This window comes from Xiphias gladius, chromosome 1, assembly GCF_016859285.1.
Source record: "Xiphias gladius isolate SHS-SW01 ecotype Sanya breed wild chromosome 1, ASM1685928v1, whole genome shotgun sequence".
Taxonomy (NCBI): domain Eukaryota; kingdom Metazoa; phylum Chordata; class Actinopteri; order Istiophoriformes; family Xiphiidae; genus Xiphias; species Xiphias gladius.
The window spans coordinates 11,360,011-11,380,020 of NC_053400.1; the positions used below are offsets into that span (position 1 = coordinate 11,360,011).

A 20,010-nucleotide genomic window follows, 5' to 3' on the forward strand; every position below is an offset into this window, starting at 1 on the left:
ACCACTAGTATGCCATAGAAATGGGTGGTTGACTGAGATGTCTGGCTTGTAAAACAAATAATCAAACCTCACATAAAAACCTCAGCCAGCAGTTAGATGATAACGTATATGACACAGTGAGGAAACAGAGTGAAAGAAATTTAAAGTATAACAAGACAGAATGCTGTTTAAGACTGCTGAACGTCACCGTCGCATAACACAGCTACTGCTGCCACCTGTTTGAGCAAGCCTCACTTGTTTTGGGAGTGTGGGGATTTGAAGATTAACAGCAGCTGCCGTATGCTCATTGTACAAATGCCTCTTTCCAAATACAAAGGGAAATGCATAACGCACATTCTAACACAAAAAAAGGGGATTGTAGTAATTTTTCACGGTACTGTTGCTTTTTTTTTCTTCTAATTAAATCAATGTAACCGTTGAAGAAATCCAAATGAAGTTTGTGGACATCCCTAAAACAAATATTGTGACAGACAACAGTTCTTTGGGACAAGGACAGAGCTTAGTATGCAGAATTTACAGGCTGCTGTGTAGAAATCCTTGTGCATTATGTGTGTGTTTTTTTGTGTACATGTACACTGTGTTATACATGCACGTTTGTGTGTGTGTGTGTGTGTGTGTGTGTGTGTGTGTTTTTGTGTGTGTGCGAGTGTGTGCTTGCATGCATGCATGTGTAGAGTAAATGCTCGTGATTTTCTCCTTTTCTATTTTGCGGTTGCCTCCTAATGGAGGTCAGGCCACCTAAACATAGCATGGATCCATTTACTGTGTTTTATTATGCACTGGGACCCTGCCATAGAAGAACACTGTTCTATAAATACAGTTAGGCAAGCGCGGGATGTTTGGCGGACATTTCAGAGGCATTAAACAGCCCAATATCTCTGTGTGCATACCAAATCACAGAATTAAATTGTGTGGTGGTGTACCACCTGTCTTGAAATAAAATAAAAGGAAAATAAAGCGACTTAACAGTGGTGATATGAAGGTGATACTCCCAGGTGTGGCAGGAGACAAAAACATCTTACTACAAAAAAAAAAAGTAATCTAATGTATTATCCTTTTTCTCTTTTTACTTTTAGTTTTATTGTGTTCTGTTCTATTTTATTGCATCGTTTTTACAGGCACCCCCAGTAAATAAAAATGACAAATTAGGTCCAATTTATAAACAGATTAAGTCCATTAAAGCTATGAGCTGTTACATGCTTCTTTTAGTATGACAAATAATTACATGAAAGGTGAAAACTTGTAATACCATGATTCTTTATACTTTTTCTATCTAAATAAACCTTTGGGCTTAACCTGCTTTGCAGGGAACAAAAGAACAAAAGAAATCAGATTAAAAAAAACCCACACATGTAGTAAATAAATCATAAAAACTCTGGAAAAACGTGGCCAGACCTTTAGTGTGAGTTCATGTAAATATGGGATTACTGGGGACCATCAGAGCTGTCGTTACGACAAGGAAATAAATGGCAGACTGGGGGAAAGTAGACTAAGGAAAACTGAACTGAGCAAAAGAGAGAGTAAAAGCCGATACAGTGGTGGGTTTGCATGACGTGTGTGAAACAAACTTTTAAAAATGAGACAGAGAGAATCAGAGAAACACTGGAAACATTGTGGAAGAGAAGCAGCAGAATAGCTAGCACTGTACTGATGAAGGGAGCCCTGACATTCTGCGCGGCCTGGAGGGACAGAGCAACAGCCCACTCTGCTCTGCGGTGGGTTGACCAGGGACAACAGGAACATGTTGTCACCCTCAGAGTGCATCTAACTACATGATAAGCCTCTCTCATTCTCCTCACCCTGCCAGCCAGGCTACCTGAAAGGGACTGTGAGAGCCACCACAAACAGCCAGAGATGGACACACAATTACCTTTCAGAGTAGCCTGTATTTAAATTGAGGAGGCACGGGGGATACCGAATGGGGTATACAGTATATTGTCCTGCATATACAGGGGATATACAGGGAGTGTGTGTTTGTTTTCATTTCCCTTGTAGAGATGTCTATCTGTTGAGTACCATACTGGGAGAGTGATGGCATAGCATGCAAACAGATCATCTATCATGTCGGGTACAAGAGGCAGACAGCATTTAACAGTGTCTCCCTTTATTCTGCACCGCACTGACTGAATGGGATCAGCAGAGGAACAGTGGGTGCTCCCACACAATACCTCCGTGAGGGTACCAGCTAACAGTGTGTGCACTGTAAATGTGATTTGAGCTGATTAAACGATTGAAATTTATCTGCTTTGCATAAAAAAGCAGTTTCTGTTTTGAATAATTCATCTGCTTGCTGTGTGTTTGTGTGTGTGTGTGTGTGTGTGTGTGTGTGTGTGTGTGTGTGTGTGTGTGTGTGTGTGTGTGTGTGTGTGTGTGTGTTTGTGTGGGTCGGTGGGTGGATGTTAGTGTGTGCGTACTTGTGCGCGCATGTGAGAGTGTTTGCTCCCATTTTCTCTCTGAAGATTTGGTAGTGTTATCAGGGGTCCTGCTCAAAACTTGCTATATGCCCAAGAATTCTGACTCATGTTGTGGTGAATGTTAGCAGCACAAACCCCCTGACTCATTTTGAGCAGCACATGCCAACACACAGTTCCCATAAAGCACTTTTCTTCTCCTCAAATCTGTTTCAATACCTAAACTCCAGAGTTTTTCTTAAGTGTGGAGATATTAATACACCAACATTAATTTTAGGTTTGTTCAAATTTCATTAAAAAGACATTGTAGAAAGTTTATTAAATTGTTGTATTTAAATTTTGGCTGTGACTATGAAACTAAACGTAATTAAAGATAAATCATGTGAATTGGTCACATTCGGCTGATACCCCATCTGTTTAGTCTAGCAAATCGGACTGGTGCGTCACTACAAATAGGACTGCCTATTCTCAGTTTGTCTGTGTGTATGTGTTTATATATGTGTTCATGTATACATAAGTGTTACTTCACTGGAGCTGCTTCTCTGTCATTAGCTTAGTTGCAGGTTAAACCGACCAGTCCTCGTAGATCAAGTACAAAACAGGTTATACTTCCCATGATGCATACGACAGTTCCGAAAACTACTTGTTTCAGTGTTTTCTAATATGCCACCTCTGTGGTTACAGTTTGCACACTGAATGTTGGGATGAGACAGGACTTGAATCAGGGTGTGCAGTGTCCAAGCCACATGATTTATACAGCTAACCATCCATTCTAAACCGCCTGCCTAAAAGAATTCTTTTTTTTTTTTGGCGGTAAAAGAATTTAATGCTATTTCAGTTTTGCTACTAAGCAGAGATCATTTTCCTGACCTCGAGAGGCCACTTGTCAGAAATATGATTGTTGAAATTAAACATTTTGAATGACCATGGCTGTAATTCTTCTAGTGAGGGCAATTTTGCTTACGTCCACTTGTGTAAAACATTTTCACTCTGAACTGTATACTTTTCCCCACAGAGGCTCGTTTATGGGCATAACTGCTTTTTGGCCTACATTGTAAAAACTGCCACTAGATATTACTGTATCCAGTGATTACGTTAAACAGGAGTTGGTCTGGGTACGGGCAGACATCCACTGTAATGATCACTTTGAGCGCAGACAGAGCAGAAACTGAAAGTCTGCTCGCTAATTCATCTGCACTGTTTGTGTTGACAAGACATCAGTTTGATATGCGCAGACAGCCGTTAGCTAGCACAAGCTCTCTGCCAGGGACAGACTGAATAAAGTCGAATCTTCCACGGACTTCACATCTTGCAGCCTGAGATAATATCTCTTCAAAATACACAAACCTACAGCTCAGATCAGTGTGCTGAGTCTTCTTCCAGTCCATCCCTCTCCAGACCCGCAACGAGATAGCCAGAGTCAGCTAACCATCCTGAGTCACGACACTGCAGCTGGTCCACTTAGACTTTAACTATTCACATCACAGTTTACAGGACTGTCATGACTGAAGGCGGTTCATATAGCCTACGTTACTACGTGCACATTGTAATTACCTGATTTCCACAAAGCAGACATTTTAAACATCATGCAGCCCTAACTGAACCAATTTCAACAAGTAACTACTGTCTACTATTGCAAAGATCAATCATGGGATTTTAAGGATCAATATTGGGTCACTGAAATTGAATTAGAGAGACTAATTGCGATTAATTGGAAAAATTATTTTTTTTAACCAACCCTTGAGCTTTTTATTGTTTGAGTGAGAGTGTCTACTGGTAAGATCATTTTAATATAATAAAGCATTAATGTTTTGCCATGTATTGTATCTAAAAGACTCATCTTCTCTATTTGATACTTTCATTTATCAAATTTGCCTTAATTACTTTTAATGCCAGAGTGAGAACAATTTATTAGTTTTTTATAACTTTGGTATATATGTTATTGAATATAATTAATGTTCTAAGCAAAAAAAAAGTGCAAAACAATAAATAATAAGATAACAATTATAGGGCATTTATGGGACATATGGTTTTCCTTTGGAACATCTGTTTGGTCTTACCTTCCATTGAAGTTGCATCTTAGCTGTGAATTGCTGTTATAGCACCAGTTTTACAGAAGCAAACAGAGCAATGGCCTCATTAAGTCCAATGCCATTTTTGAATGGATAAATGAAATGGACTGAATGAAAATTAAGCGTGAAATGCTCTTGTTAGAAAAAAAATCACCTAATTTTTACATAAGCTACACTTAGCCACAGGGAGAGGCAATCTCTGATAAAGCCTGTTACATTTAACAGAACAACATCTGTAACATCAACAACAAAAAAATGTCTGTGTATTGCCCATAAAAGAGCAGCCCGTTGGTTATTAAACAAGCCAGTTGGCAAACACAGCAAGATTTAAGTGTCTAGGAGGAAAAAAAATCAGGTTAAAAGGGTTAATCCTATTTTTGTTGTCACCCGCTCCAATGAACTGTCATAACGGCGTTTTCTTTGCTAAGCACAGCCAGCAGGCACACTGCAAGCACATCACTGACACTGGAGCTGTGCAGTCGCAGGCGGCTATATTTAGGTGACGCACGCTGTTTTATCAAACCTTGGCTAAGAAGATTTCATCAGAGGTAGAGGCAAATCTCCCCAACCTTAGGCTAAGAGAAAACAGAGGGATTTACTAAATACCTGCAGAGGGGAGAGGAGAAGCAAAATCAACTGAAAGGAGTCAACCTTACCTAACACTGCTAAAAGAGATCCACAAATAAGATTACAAGTGGTTCTACTGGTAGGACATCAAGGTAAGGGTACAGCGTATGATTTTTCATACACCTCTAAAGCTTTGTCTAGGACTGATATTCAACACAGCCAACAGAAAGACAATGCTAGGGCCAATGTCACGTCCGCTGCAGTGGAACACATTTTCTAACAGATAGAGGCCTGGACCTTTACAGGTAAGCACAGGCAAATGTAAAAGAAGGAGATGGACAACCGCTAAACTTAAAACACAAAGTGGGAACCAAAAGAGCGGTATCACTCTGAAGTTGATCGACGGGTCTTTTAAAGCACAGACTAACACTGAAATACAATAAAATCGAAGTTATTAAATACTGTAAAAAAACAAAAACAAAAAAAAAAAAAAACTTTCACCTCTGTATTTGTGTCATTGTAGTGTTTAGTTTAGTGTTCGATAAACAGAGGGACATTTCTTCAATTCTCTATTAATGGTTTAAAGATATCAAAACCATTCACTATTGTAATATCCCTGAATTGGTTGGAATTTAATGGTTTCTTTTCACATTTTCTTAATTCAAAATCAGAGATGAGCGCATTCAGAAGTCCAGAACCAGGCTGACTGTCTCTGAATGCTGTAGCACCAGTCCGAGACACTCAAGTTTATGCCCAAAATCCACTCCTTGAAGTAAGTCCAGCCTAAACTTGCTCTGATGTTTGGATAGCTCAGAAGTGTGCACTTAAGAGCTCTGACTAAATTGGGAAATCACCAGGGCCACTTCACAAACTGACCAGATGTAATCAGGGAGCCCACTGAGAAGAATGCTCTGAAGTAGCCATGTCTATGTTTCCTGTCCCCTTTTCATACCAGTTGGTAGGAATGGGTATGGGAGGTTTTTTTTTTTTTTTTGTTTTTTGCTGGAGAGGCTTTGCCTGGCGCTATGAGTGGCTACTTAGTGTCCCTGTCCTTGTCTCTGCAGCCCTGCAGAGTCCTTCACAGGATCCCAGGGCACAACCTGCTGACTATCTGCACTGAGAAACAAAAACTGTACATGGGTAGTCTGCAGTCAGAAAATAAATATGCCCTCTGAGGAGAAAAAATGGAGAGACGGTGAGTGCAGTGAGTGGCATGGCTATTAGAAGACACAAAGAGGAAAGAAAGCTCTCTAGCCGGTGCCATCAGCATTCACTTATCCTACTAGCATGTGCCAGTATCTGCACTCCAGTTATGTGGGCTGTCATCCTGCCACTAATTGCATCTGTGTTTTATCGTGATGCCTTGTTATCTCCCACAAGATCCTTAGGGTCATGTCAAAGGGGGTCCCCTGTCAGCCAGCCACAGTGTGGCGGAGGAAACACTGACCAGGGCCTCCCAACTGAACACAAAAACCTCTCCCCCACCGGCCCGCTGCCCTGTTGGACAGGAGAGAGATAGAGAGATGGAGCAATGGGCTTTCTCTTAACATAGATGAAGTGCTGAGATAATGTACTGTCTGTAATACCAGGCGCTGGTCATGCTGTAGACCATCACCTCATGCCCTTGCTCTGGGCTGCACCAGTGCTGGGCCATTATCTTCACCACTTCAGGTGCTGCAATCAGCAAATGGAGCAACCACAGTGAAAGCCTTTTCTGTCCATCTCCAAAAAGGTGATCTGAGGTCAAAGGGTGAGAGGAAGAGTAGGGGTACAAAAAAAAAAAAAATAGGGGACAAAAAACATGGAAACCGTAAGAGAGAATGATATCTGTGCAACGTATTAAGACTGAAGGGCAAAGACAGCCAACAGAGGGAGTGCATGAGGAGTGATTCATGTCTGTATGGTCTTCTGGACATAGGGATCATCTCTTTTTGTTCCACGCTGTAGTTTTGAAAACAAAACATTTTCTCTGGAATCACCATTTCTTGGAAAAAAAAGATGTAAGGAAAAAACAAAAAGTATGGAGAAAATAAATACCAAAAATTAATACGGCTTAAAAGCTGATGGAAAACCCTCACTAAGAAGACACTCTGAGCATGAAATCTAATCAAATTGGAGAGGAGATGCACTTTATCTGATTTTTGCTGCTCTGCGTGAGTAAGAAAATGTGGGGGCTTATCTGACTGTTAAACCAAAAGGGGCAGGATTTATTATTTTGTTAGCTCTATAATTTCTCGATTGTACATTTTCAACTTTCAACAGAACAAAAATTTGATTTATACATACTAACTTTGCTGCTGCCTCCCTATTCAATTAAACACTAGGTAACTTGGTAAAACCAAAGCTGGTGTGGGGTACAAGAGGTCATACAATCTACTAAGGAGATGGTGAAGATAAATCAGGAGCCCCCCCCCCCCCCCACAACCATAGCAGAGGAGGAGTGGGAACAATCTGTCACCACTGCATGTCTCATAATCCAGCCATTTGTCAGAGTCTTCTAGACACCCAGCGTGGGGCAGGGCCAGGGCTAACACATTGATCCAGGGAAGCATTTCCTGTGAATCACGGCAGCCACACACAGAGTTCTTTGATCGGCGCACTGGACTCTGGTCCTCTCAGAGCCAAAACCCCACTGTTTCCAAAGTGCTTTAGCCTTCTATGCATTCTTACAGAGTAAAACATGGAAGGGTCTTCTTTGGAAATGCCATCCTTCTGCCACGTGTGTTGTGCACAGATGCTTGAGACAGAAATATTGGAACGGAATCATGGCAATCACAGATGAATTACAAGTAGCTAGTGTGAACAATCATTATTTGAATTGGCATGAAGATATGTAGAACTCTTGCTTTTTATGATATGTTGAATTACAGTTGTACCTTAAATTCATTCAAAAGATGTACTGTTTTGCATACGCAAAAATCAATATGATCTGCGCATGAAAGTTAATACTCGACCTTGGGAACTGTCATTTCACAAAATAGTCTTAACTCAAGGTCCACTTACCAGCTTTGATGATGTCTGAGAATGTCGGAGATTTCAACCGCATCTCTTCGTTTTCACCAGCAAATCTGAAGTTGGCTATGTTAAATAAACTACTAAACGGAAACTAATTTTTAACACATTATAAAATGACAACTTATCCAACATGACAACTGAACAAACACCATTGGGAGATAAAAACCACAAGTTGCAGTTGAAAGCTCATAAAGGCTAAATAGTAAGTGGATGCTGAATTAAGGTCTAGTCAGATACGAATAATATACAATTCAATGATCTCTGTTTGACTGAGGCATTACATCAGACAAAACTCTTCACACATGTAACATTAAACCACAAAAGTGAATTTTGTTTGTTTTTTAAACTACAGTCAGCTCTAATTTGATCCTTTTATAAAACTGATTTTTTTTTCGTTAAAACACAATATGATCTTACTAACATGATATTCACTGAAAGTCCATGAATGTGATCCCTTGTAATAGCAATACACAGATGCTAAAAGAGTAAAAAAGAATTTTAAGCTCGGTTTTTTTCTCTGTTGTCTGCATTTCTGGCATTTTACACATGATTTGATAGTTAAAAGATAAGAAAAAGAGAAAGATGATGGAGATGTATACGAATGAAATGCAATTACAGTCTTGGTGCAATGTATCTTTCACTTTTTCATGACACGTGGTTGTCTAGCTGAGTCACCTACAGGTGGAAATGATTATTATTCCTGGCAAATTCTGCTAATGGACTCTGAACTTAACAGAAATTGCCCATTAAACTGGCTTTGTAATGGTGAGTGTCTTACATTAAATTCAAAGTGCTTTTTAATATGTTGTTTCTCTTATTTTGTCCACCCCCTGGAGCAACATATCATTGCCAGTTTCACATCTTGGCCGTTTCCTATCTAGGCTGATAGGAAAAAAGCAATCCAATTTCAGAGAGACAAGGGGTGTGAAAATCCACCTGGGACACAGTCTAGGCTAAAAAGGTCAACCTGTATGTACTAGATATGGCAGAATCTGTGTGAGGAGGAATGAGCGGGCTGGGGCTGCAGCATGCATGCAGAGGTCAACACATGGGACGTTGTGATTTGGCTACTGAGCTATACAAACTATACAGAAAAACACAGGGTTAGTTTTTAAGCTGAATTAAACACTAAGCAGTCTCTCTTCTCCAGCTGAAGGATGAATCAGGGTCAAAAGTTTGCTATTAATACTTGACTTTATTTTAATCTGCATGGGATGAAAAAATGATGTGCTTTCATATGTGTACTGAGCAGCCACATAATGTAACTGTTTGTGATTTGGACCCTCAAAGCATTTGTTATCAGCAAATCCTAGCCATCCAGCTCCTAGCTAGGCGAGAAAACCAAGAAAAGTAGTTGCAAACAGCATTTCACCCAGGTCTGTGTGTAAATAGCGCGCCTGGATACTGAATGGAAGACATCAGAGAGAAGGGATAGAATACAGGAGGTATATTAACCCAAGCAATCTTAACTATTCATCCCAACCATGCTGACAATTCCCATAAAATACAGTGAGCTGTGCTTTCTTGATTGCTGGCAACCAAGCGATTTCTTGTTTTCAAAGTTTTCCTTTTATATGTTGAATAAATTCTAACACATTCTCAGTAATTACACATAGGTTACTAAAAGCAATAATACCAGAGCGAATATTCTTTGGTCTGGTTATAAATTAGGTGATGATGCAAACGGCTGAATCATTGCAGTTCCTGTAATCAAAGTAAAGAATGCCCTCTTGGGTATCATTGGAAGATTACACCTATATAATCTGTGTTGATGTTGATTGCTTTTTCGACCAGCACTGATTACAAGTCAAATGTCAGGGTGAAATTAAAACTAAATGTGTAAAATGAGATTTATAGCCAGAGTTACGACTGAATTTGAACGGAAAATAATTGTCACTGTGCAACAGGCCAAAAAAAGAAAAAGCATAAAAAGCATACAGTAGGCATCACTACCATATTCAGTCTTTATCTCCACAGTTACAATCTGTTTTTTAACGGTGAGTTGCAGCCCCCTTTGCAACATTCATACGTACCTGCTGTGACCGGTTTCCTCCCCTTCTGTACTTTGTGTCAGTCCATTGTATGGAGAGAGCAGACTCTTAATATATATACATTTAATCTTTATTTATTTATTTATTTTTTATTCTATTTTTTTCACACGTCTCTCTTTTTCAAACAGGAGATGGTGCTAAAATAATGCTGTACCATAGCCAGAAGCAGAATGTGTCAACAAAAATACAGGAAGGTCTGCAGAGATCTTGGACACTCTAATGTCACATAAAAGGCACATACAAGGAACTTCAGAATGACTTGATTGTGTGGTGATAAATTATTAAAAATAAATAAATAAATACACGTTTTCTCCCTCAACCATCCTGAAATGTTGAGATAAGTGAAACTGACATATTTACTTCTGGTCAGTGGGACAATAATCACATTTGTCCTGTGGCAAGGGAAATAAATTTGACACTGAAATGTGTTAGAAGAGGAAAAACTTGAGAATGGGTCTTGGCTGCATAGTGTTGTGTATCCACCTGGAGAGATTATAAATTGATGTTGCAGCGCAGAGGATGGTGAGGCGGGAAGGACACACACCATTATATTTGTCAGGTGACCAAAATACATCAAGCATACCATCTGAGTGACACGTGGTACACAAAATGCTTCCAGCAGGCTTTCCCATTTTCAAAATGTATATGATGTCCAATCAATCAATATAATCTCACCTCGAGATTACTTTGCCAAGGTTAAACTCAGCCCTCTGACGCATAACTGAAATACGCAAAACTGAATTAAATGATGTTTCAGGAAGGAGACAATTTCAGACATGCAGAAGAAAAAAAAAAGGGAATTCTTTTCCAGTTGTGACCACGTGTCCTGATTTCACACTCCCACAGAAGTGTGCTTGGCGAGGTCACACGGTACCGTTCAATCATTCTGCCACTATGATAGGCAACCTTCCACCAACTGGCCACGCACATCCTCCCTGGGCTCCCTCCATTAAATAAATTATGCTGTAATAATCTCTTGGCTCCTAATATTCGTATTTGAGCACAGCAGTCTATTTTGATTACCCCACTTTCAGGCCCAGCCAGAACCATCTGTAATCCCCATGTTTTACCCTCACTAAATTAAAGGAGGAATTATCTAATGGAGATTGAAAAGAATAGAGTGTCATTCATCCTATGTAGTCTAAAGCAACCTTTTTCTCCACCTTCCCAAGCAGATTAGCACTATAAAACGAGAAGACGTGGTCCATGAAGGCACATGCTAACACTCCACAGTCTGGATTAAGTTCATGAATCTTTTATTTTAAATTTCTGAAATGTTGATCTCGCAAAATCTTACAATCATCATCACTAAGGTTTACTGCTCCTAAAACGGACAAAAACTGTTTAAATTGGGCTCTAAATGTCCAAGCTTTACATTCATCTACTGCATCTCCAGCACCTCATCTCGACCTTTGTGTAACTCTCACTCAGACTCCCGCCACCAGGGAGGGGAATCACCCTCACTGCAGCCGTGTATGTTTCTCCATCTCATTTTTCAATGATTCCACCGCCACCGATGGCAAGCTGGGGGCCCCACAAGACCCACACGAATCAATAGCAAAATGTAGTCTCAAATCAACCATAATCAACATGACTGAAATAGAGAATGTTGTTATTCAATCTGAAACAAAACACAATACGCTCACTCTGGTACAGTAAGCGTACTATATTTTCGACAAAAGCCTGTAGCTGTTTGTGGCTGCTATTGCTTCATAAGGACTGCGGACCTAAAATGCACAATTTGTGCAGTATTTGAAATATCTAAAAATTCATCAAAGGAATAATAACCATGGAAATTATTTCCCCCAGATATCCCACAAAATACAAGGGCAGCCTATGCTCAGGTAGCACAGCTACCATTCTCTCTTTATTCTTATCAAGTATAGTGAGCTTTTCCTTACCATTTCAGTCTTTTGAAGATTGAGTTATGCAAATATGCAAAAGTAAACATAGCTATGCTAATACTGTGAGAAGCTGTCCAAAAAAACATTTTTCTATTTGGGCAAAGGGAGGACATTAAACAAATGCTATGACTCACTTTAGCAGGAGAAAGAAAACATCAAATCAGAAAATGGTTAAATTAATAAGCAAAATTTGCCTTCTGAACAGAGTGCAGACTTTCATTTAATCAACACTTTGCCTTAAAGTTACTTCCCTTTAACTATATCACAGCCTTAATCTGCACATCGGTGACTACTTTACCTCTACTTTTCTGAAATGTATCCTCTGCAAAAAAAAAAAAAAACACAGAAGCAAAATTGTGAGGTGTCTTTTCAGAGAATTTATTTTTGCCACTGTCTAGGTAAGTGTCCTCTGGGAAACAGAACTGGATGTGCAGGAGGAATAAACTGCTGTTGAAAAAGTGGACTTTGCAGAGGGGATGGAAGGATTCGCCCGACTGTTGCAAAGGGATTTAACTGATTGACAGAAACTGCAGGAACGCCGATAGTGTTGGCAACACAGTTCTGAAGGAAAAAAGGTGACTTAATAGAACCTTCGGTGCAAAAGAAAAGTTCTAATGTGCGACATTTTCTTTTCTATCTCTCCAGGGAAATGTGGAAGACTTTCCAACAGATGTGTCCTCTGGGCTCTGAATCACAAGATAATTAAAAGGCACTTGGTGATCAGAGGGATACATATTGTGCCACTGTGCCATCTAATATTGTGCCACATCATTTGTCTAGAAACTCTGCACAATGCTGTTGCATAGAACCCACTCAAAGGGCTCTATCCAAACATGTAAGAAATAGATCATCGCCTGGTTTTTCATCAGGCAAAGACAGAGGATCCATTTCTGTGAGAGGGGTATTATTTTGTCAATCAAGCACTGAAATATTCTGTTACCTTTAAAACGAAAACAAGTTTTCTATGACTTTTATCAGTCTCTATTTATGACCAAAGACAAGCACAGCTTACGGTACAGCAGCTTTTAAATAACAATCATAAAGTCAGATTTTCACGATAGAGACACGTAAGTAGAGCAGATATCAAACAGAAGCATCCAGCGAGGAGGAGGGAAGACGGCGCAGTAATCTCAGCACCAATCATATGCATTGCTCAACAATCCTTTCACACCTCCACAGATATTTTATGGTCATCATGTGCTTAAGGACAGTAATAATCATATTTTTTAAAAAGACCCTGTACAAATCAGTCATTTTGTGGGAACATTTGTCTCCTCTTTTTTTGGGTTGTAGATGTCACCCTCTGGTCAACTGACCACATCTGTTCACTGGGAGATGCTTGTTCAGAATCGAAGGACACTGTTCAGCTTTGGATTTGGAAATGAGGCTGTAGATTGGATTATGATGCCATTTTTAATCCATCTTTCTCCCTTGCAAGATATTGCTCCACCCCTGCTTCTTAGCGTTATACAATACTTGACAAGAGGAGATTTTGCTGAATTCCGGCACAGTTATGACTATGTGATTCCTTGTGACACTCTAATTTGAGCTTATAGTACCAAAGCTTTGATGCAGACATGGGAATAAAACGTTTAGTCACAGAGACCCTTCTCTTCTCCAGGCCCATTAAAAGGTCCCACTTATCTCCTTGTGTACTTTAATTACAGTCATCTTGTCCTGTCTCTCATCCTCATTTTGGAGGAAGTAGGCATCCAAGTATCGTGTTTTTCCTTCAGTTCATTAAAAAATAAAATACTAGCTGTAACTCATCTTAACACACTGTGTTAACTGACATGAGGTACTGCTTTTCTCCAAATAACATGTAGATGGGTTTCAAACATTATTTGAAGCATTTTAATACTGATAAAAAAGGTGTTGTAGATGTTGACTTCCTTCAGTAATGGGCTAATATCCTTAAATTGACTTGTATATTTACAAGTTATTTAAGTGTATTTATATTTTTCTTTAATATTTATTTCTTTTCCCTGTTAGCCACAGAGAAATGTATGATAATCTTTTCCCAGACAGTGTTAACCGAGGCACAGTCTCAATTTTTTACTCTCCTGATTGAGTGCCACATCTGTGGTTTAAATTGTAGAGTTGAGTGATTACGTAATCATAGGATTGAGCGCTTGAACCACAAGCAAACTGCTCTCAGATCACCAAAATGTTTAATTATGGTAATATACAGTATCCACCCTCAGACCCCGAACAAGTGGGTGGCTAACCTCGCTTTTTATAACACTTCTCTATCAGTGCATTTTCATTTTTCTATTTATTTCGGTACATCTCGCTGAGAAAGTCGCAAATGCATCTATTTCAATGAGTGCAGTGTGAAACAGTTTCCATGTTGTAGCGTCTTGCTCAAAGACACTTCAAAACTAATGGCTGGTGCCAAATCTCTGACCTTTCAGGATCAGGACAGACTCCCCGAGCCCAAAATCACCCTTCCTCGTGACATTTAACACAGTGAGTAAGAGAGCAGAGGAGGTCAGAAGAGACACATCCAGCTGGGAGGAGCATAAGAAAAATGGCAAACTGTGTACTACATATCTCACTTCTTCACGGTGACCTGTCCATGGACTTGGAAATAGGAATCCCTAATCAGGACACCGTCTTAGTGTAATGATCTTAACACCAAAATGAAGAATACTTTTCATGACAGCTTAAGACACCTGAAGTAAGAGTCCGCCTTAAATACAAAATTCAGGAGAAAACATCGAGTGATGTCAGCCCCTACAGTGCATTTGTCCCTTCTCCCCGTCTGAACAGGCAGATATTTGTCTCTGTTTTCTATTCTAGGAAGAGTCTTATTTAGTCTTTGCCTCTGACACCCCGTGCCTGTAAGCAACTCGCACTACAACTCACATGTCTCTCAAAGTCAGACATCTTGTTCTTCAGGGATGAAAACACCCTTTTTGTGGTAAGTGATAGTTTCTATATCACGTGTCATTAAACCATCATAGCCAATCAAACACCAGGCAGCCTGGACAACATTCAATGTCACCGACAAGGAGACATGTTACAGTACGTGTAACAATGATGATACTGCTCTACATCCCTTTACGGCAATGTCACCACACCACTCTCGTGTCTCCATATGATTTAAATGATAGGTAGAAGATGCATTGGTGACGTGAATGCCAAAGCTGACACAGCTTGTAATGAAATAGGTTTGCCCGAATTATTAAACTAGAGGAAAATATCTTCAATTAAAAAAGGGCTAAGGTTCATTAACTACTTACAGTACAAGCTATGAGGTTGTCCAAATAGATGTATTTTGTCAAATTTATTTTAACTGGATGGGTTGAAGGAAACAAATTATGCGAGCAGTTTTCATTCAAAGGCATTTCATTTTATGACACCCTTCTAATAATATCAAGTTCTTATGCACACCTGTGTATACTGTAGTGTCTATAGTGTGTACAGTACGTAAATCAAGCCACAGCATTACTGTTTTGAGCAATAAATAACAGTGCAGACAAACAGCCCACTGTCACCTCCAAGAAACAGGATTTCTGAGATGCTAGAAAGGCCATATGCATATGTATGCATTTGAGTTCAAGTTTAATTTGATCCATTATTTAATGGCACTCTATGATAACCGTTAAGAAATCTTAAAAGCGAGGATGAAGGACCTTAAATCTAGTCCTGCTTAGCAGTTAAGAGCCTCCATGTGGCCACGAATCAGATGCATATGGCCAATAACATATTCAAGGGCAGTAACAAGGAATCTGTATGACAACGAGAGTGCTCATGGGATTTCTGTATTCAGTTTTGCTTTGTCAATGGCACAGACAACACTGTCAAATGCTGACATAAAATGTGCTGATCAATTCAAAATTGCCCTACAACTGTAATTATGAATCACATTTATTTCAAATAAAATGATTTAACTCCATTGCATTTCAATGTAACATGTAGAAGAGACCAATAAGAAAATCAATATCTAGGCCTGTAAAGAAAACGTGAAGTGAAGGCCTCATCACTGACCCTAATCAATGATAGATGAAGTCCCCGGAACACATTTGGTCTCAAATAAAGGAGAAGAAACCACTAAAGGGATTCAATTTGGTATCAATTTGTATAAGCCAAGATAGGTAAACTGGCCTAACTAGCAAGGCTTGTGTTATCTGAGGGTTGTTTCAAACCACAACACAGTGTGTCTACAGGCCTCCTAACTAACGAATAGAATTCCTCTACTGTGTTATGGCGCTGAGAAATTCTTTATTAAGTTAGCCTATAAACAAAGAGGTAAATTCCGAGGGTTTTTACAAAGCAGTAAAGCAAACTGATTACGACTTTGGTGAAACGTAAGCTGTCAGCATGAAGGAGTAAGATGATTGATGGGGGTGGTATAAAGCTGGATAAAACAATGACTGGGCTGCTCTTGGGGTGACGGATGCCCTATTAGATGACAAACACACTGAGAAACACATCTGGCCCTACGCAAAGCCTCGAGTTAACGTCCTTCTAAAACATTTCATGTTTGGAGAGCGTGTGTGAGGGGTCTGGATTTACCTGAAATCACTGTAAGGGTGAATTATCCAAAATCCGGCGGATTTAACCCGCTCTTGTTCCCGTTCAACCGCCTTCTCACTTCCAAACATCCTCAGGGAGAACTTGTTGACCCCCGGTTGTAGCATTGCTCCAAACTGTCTGTGTATGAACCCGGCTTGATATAATCTCTCGTCGTCCGGCAGAATTTGATCAATGCCATCCAACTTTATAAACCCTGACTGCTGGCCTGGGGAATCGTTTTGGGTACCGCCGCCACCGGTGGCCCCCTGCGCGCCTTGATCCGGCGGCCCATCACCGATGGCCTCGGGGGGGCTCTCCTCGCTCGGGGTGACTTCCCCCTCGGTGATGAGGCGCCTCTCTTCCGCCGAGTCCGAGTCGTGCACATGCCGACTTGTGATGGACGAGAGGCTCCCTCGAAACCTCCGGCAATCTCCATTCGAGCTGGTCTTCATTGGTCTCCCTATGTCCGTCTCCATGATCACAGACTCCCCACTTTTGGTCTCCCCGATGCCTTTGCAGCTTCCCCCAGAGGTCGGCGACGGTGACGGTAGAGGTTTCATCCTGATACTCTTCCTCCGGGTGTCCTTGTCTGCGTCTTCTCCTTCGCCCATTATAGATGCTTTCTGTCCAATGTGCTGTGGCAAACTGTAGAGCCTTTTACGCATGGAGGAGTGCAACCTGTCCATTATGACATTGAGACACAGTGGAGGGAATGAAATGCATCCAGAGCGGTGGGCTGTATTGAAACGAGTATTGCCACCAGCCCCGCGCTCCCTATCTGTTTGTGAGAGCGATCAGTCTGGAGCTAATCTGAATCCCTGAAAGCCTGCTACACATGACACGGACCGCCGTGGCTCCACTGAAACAGACGAGATTAACTCTTTTTCACAATTACACTACCTGACAGTTTGCGTATGTCCTCACGCACGGTCTGGGCGGTCCGCTCGGCCACTGCGTCCCCGATGTACACATTTGTGCCGTTTCGACATTGTGCGCAAAAGTGGAAAAACTGCTTGAAAGTCACCTTAGCGTGACATGTGAGGGGATGTGCCGGCGGACGACGATACGGGGACGAGGGAAAGGTCGTGAACGACGAAGGATGCTCTTTTCACCAGATGTCTTGCCAGCTGCCATCAAATAACGCGACACAACCATGCAAAATACAGTGGAGCATTCCGGGGACCGCTGACATCACTGGTCCATAGTCAGGGTGCGTTTTGGTGAATTGTGAATATTCATGATGCTGATCTATTGGGTTGCCATAGGAGCGAGAACTGCAAATAAGCTCAGCCCACCTTGTTTAAAGGGGAATGCTCTTCCCATTCTTAAAACGCTCTCCTGCCCTCTCAAGTTAAGGCTACAGGTAGGCGAGGCGAACCCTTTGTTCTGCCCTGCAAGGCTGGGGGCTCCCGATTGAAAAGCCAAGTAGCCCTGTTTGCCATCCAGACGACCAGACCGATCCACTGCGTAATTTGCGCGCATAAACAGGCTGCAGTTGAAGCTCCAACAGGCTCAACTTGGCCAAATGCGTTTTATCAAACAGGCTCTCATATAGAATGGCACGCGATTGATTTCTCAAATGGGAATGAATACGATTGAATACATGCCTACTTTGTCATTTGATATTATTTGTCAACGCAATTACAAATGTCTTATTCAGACTGTAACCTTTTTACAGAACTTGCCAAAACACTCGACAGAGCACTATTTTGGAAATCTGAAATTTTCTCCTCCTGTTTAGGATGATAAAAAAAAAAAAAACATTTTGGAAAGGCATACTGTCTTTAATAATGCATTAAAGCCTTCTGATCTAATGATAAGCCCTTTCTACAAATATTCCCTTATGTTCCATTGTCATTTCTTGACATCTCATCACATGGCTCACATTCTGTAATATCACCAGTAATGATGTGGCGATAACTTCCCCTACATTTCCACATGCATGTGATTCAGAAAGTACCATCGTCAGTGACAGGTAGCCTGAATCCTGAGCGTTTATGTCATTCGTTCACAAAGTCCAAAGTAGGGGCAGGACAGTTTCAGGGTATGAAGATCCTTTTTTATCCCTTTACCAATTTCAAAATGGACATGACAAAAATTCATCCTATTAGTTCCAACGTCATACCTCAATATAAGCTCCCAGGCAGACCCAAAATATTTGTTCACATGATAATTAGTCAGAAATTTTGTCAGTGATCTGCACAGCAAGTTGTTTGACAAAATGCCAGGAGAAATCCTGCAAGAACATGGATGAATAAGTAGATGGAGCACTCCAGGATTTGTATAATAAAATTAAACCAATCTAGTTTCACCACAGATTTAGTGAATCTTTGTTTTGTATTAAAATTATGAATAACATTCACTCACAGGGATAAGGGAAGTGTGTTTTATTTCGTTGCTGAGAAAGACTTTTTAAAAAACAAAAATCCAGTATCGGTCAAGTTGTACAGTGTTAGAGTAGGACACTGACACTTATGTTATTAACACTTTGTGTTAATCAAACATTTAATTAAATAATTAATTTTCTATTTCAAAACAAAATAACATTTTGAGAGATTTCAGTTCTGTTATATTGGTCCTCGTGTCATTACAAGACTTAACAAAAACATGCAGGATGCATGTTGCACACATTTCTTTCAGACCCTTTAATTTAAGACAAAGAGAAAAGCCTCTGTTCGAAACTACCATGCTAGTCCAACGTCACAGAAATACGTAAATTCTTCATGTGTATAATCTGTAGCATTATCCTACACTGATGGTACCCTCTTTCACAGCGTTGTCACGGTGCTAAACTGCCCTACATGTCAGAAATGCTTCCCTCCAAATACTGAATGTAGAGCTAAAAACCTAGAGAATATAAGCTACATGGCTGCACGTTCATCCTGATTGAAAAAAAAAAGTCTAACTAAAAATTAAATCTGTCTGACTTCTGTACTATCCATTAAGACCTTTTTTATGCATTAGATCATACAATTCTAACATAACTGTTCAGGGACGATGTTGTTAAGGGTACTGTGAGTGATCACAAATTCAATTTGTTCAGTTTGTTGTGAAATGATTTGAGAGCCTTAATCCCTTTTCTTACCATCTTCTTGTTATGTCTCCTACCACTGCTGTGCTTTGCCTGTGACTAGTGCCGTTCCTCTCTTGTTAGGCCAGTTGACAGGCTGCACGTGGGAAGAAAGAAATTCAGTGGGGAGATCCTACTGGATGTTGATTAAAGCAAACCGCTTTTAGCCAGACACGGCGCTATACGTATCCAACGTTATATATCTTCCTGGACCAATAAATTGTCCAGGCAGATATATATTGGCTGATATTAGCTCATTGCAGTGTATATGTCAGCTGGTAAGTAACAAGAAACTTAAGCACAGAAATGCCAATCTAGGTTTTAGCTAACTGTATTGTATTTATTTTTTATATTGTAAAATTGTAAATTGTCCCACTCAAGCGAGCCGTATCAAGACTT

At 40.4% G+C, this 20,010-nt stretch overlaps 1 protein-coding gene across 1 annotated transcript in view; it reads right to left on the minus strand.

The window, feature by feature from the left end:
- Positions 1-17,227, minus strand: part of hcn4 (hyperpolarization activated cyclic nucleotide-gated potassium channel 4) — a 69,470-nt gene extending 52,243 nt beyond the window's left edge. The window contains exon 1 of the mRNA XM_040130247.1: positions 16,542-17,227. Coding sequence (XP_039986181.1) covers positions 16,542-17,227 — 686 coding nt within the window. The remainder of the gene's footprint in view (positions 1-16,541) is intronic.
- Between the last annotated feature and the right edge of the window lie 2,783 nt (positions 17,228-20,010).